General features: G+C 38.2%; 1 protein-coding gene across 1 annotated transcript; it reads right to left on the reverse strand.

Annotated features, from left to right (window-relative positions):
- Positions 1 to 271: 271 nt before the first annotated feature.
- CAB39 (calcium binding protein 39) lies at positions 272 to 8,948 on the reverse strand. The gene is made up of 6 exons (XM_010716684.2): positions 8,770 to 8,948; positions 5,808 to 5,976; positions 5,051 to 5,110; positions 4,421 to 4,486; positions 3,272 to 3,415; positions 272 to 2,873 (listed from the first exon to the last, which is right to left on the reverse strand). The coding sequence occupies exons 1-6, from the start codon at positions 8,931 to 8,933 to the stop codon at positions 2,685 to 2,687; spliced, it is 792 nt and encodes a 263-aa protein (XP_010714986.1). The 5' UTR covers positions 8,934 to 8,948; the 3' UTR covers positions 272 to 2,684.
- Between the last annotated feature and the right edge of the window lie 4,004 nt (positions 8,949 to 12,952).

The raw sequence follows: 12,952 nt of genomic DNA on the forward strand, positions 1-12,952 counted from the left end.
CTGCCCTGGGTCATGCCAAAAGGGAATAGAATCAGCAAATACCACTATGCACAGGCAAGAAAAACTTCTCACAGTTAATGAAAACTCGTATCTCCAACATGGCATTTTGTCTCAGATCCTCACAAATATTTTTACAACCGGGAGTTTTTCATGATTTCAAACGACCTCATAGGTAAAAGAGAGAGCATTAAACAACTCTAAGGTGACAAAGACACAAAGACTCACAGCCATGAGAAACATCACCACCTTCAGAAACACAGCAAAACACACCTTTTTCTTCAAAATTTTATTTCAATTTAAATTATGGGGCCAGCCAGATTTTTTTGGATAAGAAACGCATTTTCCTCAGGAGAAATGAAATGCTACCACGGAAGTAGAATTACAATTGTGTACATCTCTTATTTAAAAAGAAAAGAAAAAAAAAAAGCACAAATCAAAAACCACTCACATTTAAATAAGTTTTAGTAATATCCTTAAGCCTTCCAGCAGATAAGAAACCACTTCCAGAACAACAGTTGGGTTTTTTTTTTTAATACAAAGAGCACATCAAATGAGCTTTAATTTAATACAACTTCTTTCCGAAAGCCAACATTCAAATGTTACCACATATTAAGAAGTTACCTCAGCCATTACTTCCAAGACCTAAGATAGAGTAACCTATATCCCAGTCCAAATGTTTTCACATCTTTACATACATAACTCTTCAGCGCTTCTACATTTTTCTAAAGAGGAAGCCTTATGGTAACTTGGCAATAACGTTTTCTTCCACTCAGCTACAATAAACCAAGAAAATAATAATCTGTTAGTAGTGAACTACAATACCATCTTGTGGCCAGTTCTGCCTGCCTGTGTAAGCAGTGGCCAGGAAGAGTCAGCTCTTTTCCTTCCACTAGGCAAAATGAATCCGTTTGCAAAGGACATTAAGGACCTGAAAAAGGCCAATTAAAACGTTAAGAGCAATTTTAAACTACTGGGTGAAAACACTGAATTTTCTGGAGCTTCCCAACTTCCCTCGTGAAGGCTTTCAAATAGGCTTAAACATCACTTAGGAGTTTCATCTTGCTGACTGCGAAATATTTTAATTAGGAAGAGGACAGGAAGCAACAAACATTTTCTATAGCATTCTCAATCAGATTCAGCCATGCAGAATTTGAACTTTCAGACTCCAATCCATACGCTTGGTTGGTTGCGATCTTAGCATTACTATATGATGGATAAATACAACTTTAATAACATTGTTTAGCTATATTTAGTAGATTCCTTTTGTATGGTCACAGTAACAAAAAAATGGTGCAAAATCAGTTGGTTTTTTGTTTTTATAAATACTGATAGTTTGCAGCATTAAAGAACAAAATCAACAAAGGAAAATCATTTTGTTATTCTAGGACATCTATGTAATCGTGTTTCTTGAATTCAGAGGGAATTAACTCATTCACTTGCACAACTACGTACTGAGTTAACTATTGTAAGAAAGGAACGATGCACTGCAGGCTCCCCAGAAGTAAGAAGAATCCATATTAATTTAGCATCACGTTTGCCACCTGCAGATCTGGTGAGCACAACGCCAGTTTCATTGAATAAGGCCAATATTATCCAGTAAGATTCTAGCAGAAAGGGTTCCAGTTCTCTACGTCAGCCTACCCTAATTGATGGCACCCTGTTAGAGAAGTGAGTACAAAGAATTTGTTGGTGGTTTTTTCTTTAATGCTGCAGTACTTACGATCGTTAAATCAGCATTTCCATGTGATCTGAAGTATTCAATTACATATGAGCATTCATTTTGCAAAACTCAATATTAGGTAATAGTTACAGACTAATACAATAACATTCCTCTGCTGTACAAATTAAATCATATTTTAAAGAAATGAGCAGCCTAGGAGTTATATACAAAAGAAACCAGCAAGCATCGTTGAAATGAAACGCAAAATGTCACTGCCAGGTCTACTGTCTGAAATACCTTTAAAGCAAAATTAACAAAACCCCTCAGAACATATTTCCAAGTTTACAAGTCAATTCTCAGAAAAATCAAATCATGTCCAAAAAATCTAGAAAGCAGTGAAAGGCATATATACATTTTCCTTACGAACCTTGAGATTTCACTCTTTTAAAAGTTGCTAAGTTTCAATATCAGTTTATTTGCAAGACAACTGTTTATCCCAATAAGCTCACATCTTAGATACATTTCCCCTTTGATTACAAATAAAGCACTGCACAATTTTTTTTTTTTTTTTAATCAAGGCATATAATCTTATACTATGGTGCCAGGTATGCACAGGTCACGTTGTGCTCGTATCTCAAACAAGGTAAGTGCAAACATACAGATTTATTCAGATTTGCAAGCATGCAACCTTTTACTTAACTACATTAATACCTTCTTTCCTAAACCAAACTATTATCTATATGTTTGCGTTCATGAACCTAGAATCTTTCTTTTCAGGGCTCATCAAACAAGCAGTGTCTTTGAATTCTGAAATGACACAAATATCAAGAAAGTCCACATTGTGCAAGAAAGCAGCAGCTATGTTTTTCAACTTGGACTAAAGAAGAGAAAAGAAAAACAAAAACCGTTCACTGAACAGCAGATTAGCAGTAATGTTCCTCATGAATCGATAAGAGTGCCTGATGCTGAATATCTAACAGCAACTGCTGAATTTGGGTTTAATATTATAGGGGTTTACTGGAGATTAAGCTTCTTGCTGTGCTGGTCTCTTCAAATCCCTGATCTGTTTAACTAAATAGGTCTTCTCATCATTAAATTGTTCATCCTCGGTCCTGTCATTCTGAAACTTGCTGAGGAACTCAATGAGTTTGGTCTGGTTCTTTAGAAGGATGTCTAATATAGGCTGCGTCTTGTTAGGGTTGGCTACAAACACCTGCAAGACAACAAAAGGCATTCAGCATAATAGTGGGAAACAGGAGGCTCAGATAAAAAACAAACCTAGCCAACAGAACAGCGATGACAACAGCTTACAATGATGTTTTAATTATTCAATAATCCAAAATGTACACAGAAAATAAAAGAAAGTAAATAAAAGTTTTATTCTAAAACTGATCTTTTAATTTCTAAATTAGAACAGATATCAAACACTACTACTGAAGTAAATTCAGGCTGTGGGAGCTATTAGACACAATACTCTCTGCAGAATCCAGTTCAGACATTCCACAGTTAAATTCTGTAGCAAACGCATCATTCCATATTATACACAACATCAGATGGGTGTGTTCAAGTTCACTGAAAACGTTTATACCCCAAGCTGTTACTCTAATTTACCTTAAACACGTGAAAGGCCTCAAACTGAATGTTACGACTCTTGTCTCGTAGAAGGTTCATCATTAGTTTGAGATTTTCAGGTTTACTGATGTATTTTGTCATAATTGTGAAGTTGTGTCTGTCCAATAATAATTCACCAAGAAGCTAGAAGTGAAAAACAAGGTGAAAGAAGAGATGAGAAAACTTGTCCGTACTTTCAAACACTCTGAGTAACCAACACCTCTCTGTAAAAGCAGAAAAATTGGAATTCAAACACCCTTTTTCTCAACGTGCAACTGCAAAATCTCCTTTTATTCTCCTTTTGTTATAATTGGAACTGAAATTTTTAAAAATATACATCTTTTTGATGCTTTTTTTCCCCTCAACTTCATTACTTTTTCCGTTTAAAAAAATGTTACACATCAACTGAAAGAGTTTAAGAAAAGGGAGTTGGTAATTCAAATGAGAAATATTTGTACTTCTTTCACTACCTTTTTTGTGCAGGAAGGATGCAGAACAAAGGTGGAAACCTCAGAAGATTTCACACCCAATTTTCCTTTACCTTCTAAGACTTATGCCAGCAAACAAAACACCATAAAGCTCAATGAAGTACACAGAACCTCTCACTGTGAGGAGCTCTGCTGCAGGAACAATACGATACCCCAGAAGTGCCACCCCTGCTACAAACTGGCATATATACTATATTTATAGTCAATATTTCTGACTAACTTGAATGTAAGATTAGTATTGTGCTAATTATGTCATGTGAGTCCCTTTATTCAATTATTTAATAAATAAATTACATGCATTTTATTTACATATAAATGTAAATAAATTATTTAGTATTAATTTACTAAATAAATACATTATTTACTAAAATTGGTTGAAAGGGGAAGAACAAAATCTGAAGAAAAAAAAACCAACAGAAATAAACTCTTCCATACAGTCACTTCTGCACGGAGAGAGAAATGACTTGGTGTGTGCTAGACACTAAATTACAACAGGACTGGACTATAGGAAATTTACCAATCTCAAGATCCAAGTTAAAAAAATAAAAATAAAAAAAAAATCAAATACTACCCAAAGCAGTTACTTGTTGTTTCACTTAGCCAACTCATTTGAAATTAAAGGCACTCTCTAACTTTGAAGAACCACCTAAAACTGCCTTACCTTAAGCGACTGTCTCTTTGTCACATAGTTTTCTGAATGAAGTAACTTCTCATATTCACTGAAGAACTAAACACAGGACAGAGAGAATGGTTAAGACCTTTTCAAGTGCTACAAATGCTCTTATTCCAAGTTACTATAAAAAAACTGGAGGAGATGGAAATTTGCAGACTGTGTATGCTTTAAAAAAAAAATTCAGGAGGCTTCAGTGTTTAGACTGCAATGTGTTAGAGGCAGTTATGTCACTCATGGATAAACGACAGCAGTTCCTGGTACTGAACAACGCTCATTAATTGCAGGAGTCCCAGGAGGCGGCCAAGGACGATCTTGTCATGTCTGGTTGTCACACGTGTGCACACAAGGAAATAGCCTGGGAAAGGCTTCCCTCTAGTGGAACAAACGCGTTCTCACTGAAATAGGTTTTTGCATAAGCCTCTCTTCACAGTTCTCATGTTCAATAGCAAAGTCTTCAGGTTACTTTTATCTCTCTGGCAGAAATAACTGATTTCATTTGGTTTAATATTGTATGCAAATTTCAAAAGGGCAACTAAACAAGGAAAGAAAACACAGATTCTTCTTACTTGAAGATACACGGCACTACAGAATTCTCAATAATAAAATGGATTTGCTTACCCTATCATAATGCTGTTCCAAAAATTCTGCACTTAGCAACTTGTGTCTTGTAAGTAAATCCTGTAAAAGAGCACAAAAACAGTATTCTCGCTACAATATTTATATGTTACATATACATTCTGAATAAGCTGTGGGTATACAAGACTTCTGCATTCCTAAGGGCTTTGGCATCAGTTAGGAAAAGTCTGCTTTGTTTTATGTTATCTCACACAGGCCTGCAGAATTAGCACTGAAGAATGACATTCACGAATCAAAGCTGCACTCGCTCTTCACAGAACTACACACAATCAAGAGGTTAAGAAGCCACTATTTGATACGGATAAATATTATGCTTATAGTCCTGTAACTACTTTTGTTTTCTTTGGGGTGTTTTTAGGGGGCTGTTTTTGGTTTTGATTTGTTTTAGGACAAAAAAGAGCCCCTCCTAAGAATCAGCATTGAATGCACTCAATGCAGCTTGCATAGCTGGAAACAGATTTAAAGTCCTCTGGTATGAAAGAACACATGTACTGTGTTAATGGATGGCAGTTTATATATAGCTTTAAAAAGTTATTGGGAATAGAGTATGCATATTTGAAGGAATGTCTCACATTCTGAGAAATAAAGAACACCACTCAGCATTTGCACCACACCACTATTTGCCTTCTCCTCTCTCTCTGTACGCCTGCTTTGCTCAAGAATGTAACACACAACATCTAAGTCTACGTGGTAGAAACAGAAAAGTACAGAAATCATTTAAATATGGTACAGAAGTTACCTTGAACGTGGCAAATGCATCTGAAGCAATGTCAAATGTCGACATTTCCACGTATCTGAAGAAATCGTAGAATTGTTCTGACCACAAGATTATTTTAGCGAGCGGTTCGTGTCTGATGCATTCTCTAAGCATTATCCCACAGTTTAGAGCAATTTCTGGAGATTCGTACCTGTTTAAAAAAAGGCAACAGAGAACCCACAGGTTTTTTATAGATACCTTCAAAATGCTACATTGCCAATTACAATTTTCTGTGCTATCTCATAAACAGAAATTCAGAGAGACACTTGTTTCTGTATTAACTTTCACTTTGAAATACTTATCTGAAGTATTATTGAAATCATTGTTGCTTTATTGCCCAGTTACTACCAACACAAATTACTCATTATATAATGAGAAGACAGAAGAATATTTTCTTCTTACTCAAAATCAGGTGTGGTTTTTTTCATGTTGGTGCGCTTGCAGACATCTGGGAAAGCTGTATGGCTACATCCAACAATGTAAGATTATCCTTACTATCAGCTTTGATGCTAAATGGTCAGTAATATTGGACATAAGTTCATGGCTGCTCCTTCATGAAACCATTTCCCAGCATCAATCTATGCATACAGGCTTCCAGCTTGAGCTGCTGGCAGTGTCCCTTGATTTGAGGATATTACTGAACACTTTTCTCTGCACTTGAGTCTTTACCTCCCCAAGCAGTGTATCTGCAGCTTCTGACAAGAATCTTCTGGAACATGCCCAGAGAATTATAGAATCATTATGGTTGGAAAAGCCCACTAAGATCATCAAGGTGAACCATCAACCCATCACCACCACACCCATCACTGTTTTGATGAAAACAATGAAGCTGTGGGTATGGCTTCATTTAGAAATTGTCGCTACACTTTCTTGGCAGGCTTTTTTGTTCATATACAAACTACAGTGTTCTCTCAGCTGATCTAAGCATACACCAACAGCAGCTGCCCTAGTCTCACAACAGTCTAAGATCCATTTGATAGAAATAGACCTCAGTGCTTGCTACTAGCTCCTGGTGCTCCCAAGCACACTAGTAGCGAGAAACTGGATGAAAGTGGGCCTGCCCTCCAAATTCTAACCTCAGCAAGTTGCAACATCAGCTATCCTGATCCACAGGATAGTCACAACATCTGGAACAGTTGAAGTCTCTTATACGACTTTTCACCTCCCACCCAAAAAGGCCTTGGTCACAATTCATCAGAAGCTGATTTAAATTCACCAGCATACTTCTGGAGCAACGCATCATTATGTGTACTAAGCACTAATTAAATTACCATACAAAGTCATTTGCTTATGAATCAATTTTCACATTAAATGTTGCTATACTTTCCTATTTAACTTGTCATGAAGATTCGGAATCTACTGGACTTTCTGTAAGTCTCCACAGAGCTTAAATTTGCATAAATTTGACTCAGACACCAGATGTAACACTGCAATCATTAAAGCTAATTAAATGCCCATTTCAAATATCCTGACTTACGAATTTGTTTCAACAATCCCTCTGAAGAGTGACAACACAGTATAAAAATTAGGACAACCGTGTTGCAGCCCTCATTCAGTCACGTTTCAATGAGAGCATGCTGAGAAAGTAGTTCCATCTCCCTGCATCTCAAATTCAGCTTCATTTTAAATTGCTTTGAAGAAGTACTGAATCAATATTCTCTTTCATATTATGCCACAATTAACAGTCATTTTGTCCCTCTGCCATCAAAATCTTGCTTCTTCCCAGAATCATGGCTGGAAAAAAAAATGAAAAAAAATCAAAGCACCTCTGGCAGTGCACTTCTTACACAGCATTAAAGTAAAATCTCATGCACTGTGTAGGAGGCAGGTTTCACACTGAACGCAGTCAGCATCTCCAACTGCTACCATGAACGAGGAGGAAGGAAAGGGAAAAACAAAACAGCACTTCCTGTTTAAATGTTAAACATATATCTGATTGGCTTCACATCTCAGGGCTACCACTGTAACGCAGGCCAATGTCTCAATGGAAAGCACGTCCCTTTCCTTTATCCCCCTGCTACTCCAGTCAGTGGAATTAAGTACTTCCCAACTGCAGCCCACAGAAGCTTACTGAAGTAACCCTACCCAGCAGCTTTATCACAGAAGATAAAATGAATACTTGAAAGAACATTTCAAGAACAGTTTTTTCTGTTTTGTTCTGTTCTTTAAATATTGATGAACATTCTATCCTAGAATAACACATTGGGATACCAATTTTCAAAGTTTGCGTATTAATGCTAATAGAAATGTGAGCAACTATTTTTATATGGAGAGAGCACGTTGCCAATTTTTAAGAAAATCTTACTTTAACAAGAAACCACTGAAAATACATTTCTGGTTTCCCATTTGAGATCCACAATTCTAGGTGTGCAACCATGTCTTCAGTATGGCGCTGCTCTCCAACACCCAGCACCAGAAAAAATGTAAGAAGAGAGGAAGAAAGAGTAGCCTGGCACACACTGCGTACCCTGAGTCATCCTTTGTTTGGTCCTGTGACTACAGGAATATGAATCACTACAAATAACATGTGTAAGACAAGCTAAGAGCAGGGAATAGGACAGCAAACTGGAAAGTACACTGGTTAAAAGAAAAAGCAAACAAAAAAAACCCAAACAAATCCACCACCCGATACTTGATTAATGAGTAAGTTCAGTGGAAATAACTTAAGTGGAATCATACAGTACGCTAAAAGGAGAATAATTACAATACCACAGTAAGAATAATATGGGTCTCTATCAGTTCTCAATTTTCAGTCATATATCATGCAGAAGTATACGTCTGGTGCTTATTACTCAAACTTTCCCTAGGGGAAGTAGCCCTTAGACAACAAAATCAAGCATGCTGCAAAGGAAGGAAAAAACATTTCAGAACTCAGTGCTTCTCCATGACTATAAAAACTTCTCACTTCATTAAAAAGTATATTTATGCCTCACAGCATACATACCCTTTTAATAGCATGAACAATATATTCTGTTGAGTGCAGATGTATTCAACTGTGGGAGTTCTTGTACCAATTTGCCTTCTGAGGATGTTGTTGAAGATTTGGGCGACATCCTTTTTGCCCTGGCAAAAACACAAGCAATTCAATACAGTATTCAGGTCCACCATTCAAATAGGAATTACTCATTATCATCTTATGCATTCATATCACTGTGAGTTCTGCACTTCAGTCAGCCTCTGCAGTCCGATCTTAGTGGGATTAAATACTACTTCTGTTCTTTATACTCATTTGAAATACGTCAAAGTGCTCTAAAATCTAGCAGCCAGGTGTTCAGCCAGATTGCAGGTTAATTACATGAAGAAATAAAGCCAGTTTAGGTTTCGTCTGACATTCTGCATAGTTTCGGTCTCCAGAACTTGTTTTATTCTTGCTTGGAGGTTATTTTTGCTAATAACATTTTAAGCTGTGCTCCTGCCTCCAAGTGCATGTCCTCGATATTCCATTACCTCCTCCCTTTTCTAGGAAGGCACAATGCCACCATCCATTGTTGGTAAGGCACTTCTGCCTGCAGTGTTAACATTCTATTTAAAACTGGCCCTTTTGGAGGTAAAACAAACAAATAAGAACTACAAAGAGAATTGATCCACTGACTTAAAATACGAGTCTCAAGTTTTTCAGCAGACACAGTAGCATGAATGAGAACAAGATGCTGGAATTCAGCACAAATTATACACACAATGTTAGCACCAGATAGCATAAAAGTAGTTGATAATATTATCTTGAATATATATACACTTCTTATTTACTTCTCAGACTGTCAGAACAACAGCTAAAGATGCCAAGCTGGTACGGACAAAAAGCTGATCATAAACACGAGCACTTTCTCCATCATTCACATACATCATTTAAAAGCTAGATTTGTGCAATTAACCTGCAATCTGAAACTGCTGTAAAGACAACTTCAAGGCTATGTCCTGTTAGCTGTAATCCAAAAAAATGCCAGGCAAACTTGTGCTACACCTGGACTTGCAAATAACACTGCTAAGCAACTCTAGAGGAAGGATTCCTGAACGTCAGACACACAAAGACCATACACAAACCATTTTTCTGGACAATCTCTATCTACCCAGTGTTATTAATTCCACGTGTTGCATTAGTAAGTTATCAAGTAAAATTCAGGGTATATGTAACTAGCAACCATTTAAGAAACAACAGCAGTTATTCAAAACTAGTTCAGTTTTCTAATCAACATAAAGAAGATTGTGTAAGGAAAAAAAACCCCAAATGTTTGTAACAAACGTAGGAGGGCTCCAGTTTTACAAATGGCATGTTTGTGAATTACCACGGAGCATTTGAGGGACTGTTGTTTTCAGGATATAAGAGTTTGTTTGTAAATGCTTGTTTTCTCAATTACAATTCCATTGCAAGCCAGCCCAAAGTAACACCAGCACTCTTTGTTCTGAACTGAGTAGAGCAGTGTTCCAGAAACTGCTTTACTCAACCTCCACATCATATAGTCATCAACTCTCATTCACTAACGTTGCCAATTTTGCTTTGCATCTCACAATTTCCTTTGGATTCAGCAGCAAAAACAGCATTTCCTTATTATTCACCTAAGTGAACTGACAGTGGTACACAGTAATCCCAAGCCTACTTATTGTTAAGCATCATGCCCTGCTAAGTGACCTCATGGCTAACAAGGGCAAACAGACACCAACCCTTGTGCCAGCAGTCACGACTGCAAGAGGTGAGAGTACAACTGTGCTGCCATTGTCTTCCCAGCAGAAGGATTCAGGCTCCCTCATGCAAAAGGCGTTTTTGTTTGCTTTTTGTTCCCCCCCCTCTCCATTTCAAAAAAAGCAAGAACAAAGAATACAATTCTGCAAGGGATGCCATCTCTCCTATGGGCACACTAGCACAGATCAGTGGGGAGATATCTATCTGGAAACTCCTTAACTTTGCTAAGTAGATGGTTTTGTTCAATGCTCTACTTGGAAAGAAAACTTCCAGGTACAAATATCATTTTAAACAGGCATTTATACCCAGCAAGATTCCAACAGTCATAGTGTCTAATTACAAGATTAAAAAACATTAAGTTTTTGCTAGTGTTTTTTTGTTTTTTTAACCATTCTGTTCACACTGAAGTACATTTGAGATAGTTCAAGAGTCTGAGTAAATGGTTCCTTCTCTATTAGCTCAGCAACCACCAAAGACATCTTACAGAGAAGAAGAACAGAGTTTTGACCAAAAAGAGATGGTATTTCCTTCATCTTTGAATAATGTCAAGCTTTAGAGAGGCAAAGGAAGTACCAAACCTTCAAGTTTGAGGAACAGCAGGAAATAGTTTCTCTCTCTCTTTCTATAATAGAAAAATCATTTCAAATACAGAAAATTCCACATCATAGAGTTCTGCGATATGAATGCCAGCATCTGATGACTTTGTCATAGATGAGAAGCTAGTGCAGGTCTGGGGCACAGGTGTGTTGACATTAAATCTAAGAAAAACAATAGCTGGACAGTCTGCCAGATCCCATCCTTGAAAAGCAGACAAGGCCCAGCCTAGAAAGCAAGGTGAATGACCTGTTTCTCAAGGGGTAAAGATAATATCCTTGTGTAACAAAGTAGCAGAAAGTCTAAAGCAGGAAACTACTTGCAATCTTCTAAAGTCCCCTTAGAATAAAATGAATAGCTCTCTTTAATGAGAGCGAGCTTGTACAAATTGTTATCATTCTTCATCACGAGCAGATAATGAATGTTTCCTTCTCTAAAAACTGAGCTGAGTAAACATGAAGCTGATAAGAATCTAGAGGTCAGCAGAATCCAGATGACGTTTCATGATTTCCTTTCTTTGGCAATTAAAGGCTGTCATATTTCAACACTGTATCTCAACTTTCCCAGGTCTCCTTGCTTACTTAACAGCCTGAATGTTTTATGTTTGCTGTAAACATTTGCGTGGGTAGAGGAAAAAAACAACCATATTACAATTAAACACAAATCAGAGGAGTTATGGGTGGGGTGGAGGGGCAAGAGGAAAAGAACAGGGAAGAAAGTTATTATTTGGGGAATGCCAAACTACAATAGGACTTGAAATGGACTTGAAACTGTTCTGCTTGCATCATGAACAACTTGGTTATGAACAATAGTGTCTTTAAGGAGTCTTAAGTGGTATGGCCTCTATGGTCAAGGCTGTGGAGTGCAATACATGCGCTTTGGCTCCTTTCCTGGAGAGCCACACAGTTCTTGTGGGACCTCAGGGAAAACAGAAAAATCCAACCCTACTGCAATTCCTTACAACTAGATAGTATGATTTCTCTCTATGGAGTTGGGAACTGAATTATCCTATGTGATGTTTTTTGAAGACCTGTAACTAGTGGTGTTTCTCAGGAGTTGGTGCTGAGTCTGGTCTTGTTCAACATCTTCATCAATGACCTTGATGAGGGGACAGTGGCCATCCTCAGCAAGTTTGCTGATGATACGAAGTTGGGAGGATTGGCTGACACGCGTGAAGGCTGTGCTGCCATTCAGCGAGACCTGGACAGGCTGGAGAGCTGGGCAGTAAGAAACCAGATGAGGTTTACAAAAGTAAGTGCAGAGTCTTGCACCTGGGGAGAAATAATTGCATGCATTGGTACAGGTTGGGGGATGAGCTACTGGAGAGGAGCTCTGCGGAGAGGGACCTGGGTGTCCTGGTGGACGACAGGTTGGCCATGAGCCAGCAGTGTGCCCTCGTGGCCAAAAAGGCCAATGGCATTCTGGGGTGCATTAAGAAGAGCGTGTCCAGCAGGTCGAGGGAGGTGATCCTCCCCCTCTACTCTGCCCTGGTAAGGACTCATCTGGAGTATTGTGTCCAGTTCTGGGCTCCCCAGTACAAAAAAAGACAGGGATCTCTTGGGAAGAGTCCAGCGGCGGGCCACAAAGATGGTGAAGGGCCTGGAGCATCTCCCCTATGAAGAAAGGCTAAGTGAACTGGGTCTGTTTAGCCTTGAGAAAAGACGACTGAGAGGGGGCCTGATCCTGGTCTATAAATATCTAAGATGTGGGGGGCAGAGTGGTGAGGCCAGACTCTTTTCAGCAGTGTGTGGAGACAGGACGAGGGGAAACGGCCAGAAACTGGAACAGAGGAAGTTCTGCACAAATGTGCGTAAGAACTTCTTTACGGTGAGGGTGACGGAGCACTGGAACAGGC

This window comes from Meleagris gallopavo, chromosome 11, assembly GCF_000146605.3.
Source record: "Meleagris gallopavo isolate NT-WF06-2002-E0010 breed Aviagen turkey brand Nicholas breeding stock chromosome 11, Turkey_5.1, whole genome shotgun sequence".
Classification (NCBI taxonomy): Eukaryota; Metazoa; Chordata; class Aves; order Galliformes; family Phasianidae; genus Meleagris; species Meleagris gallopavo.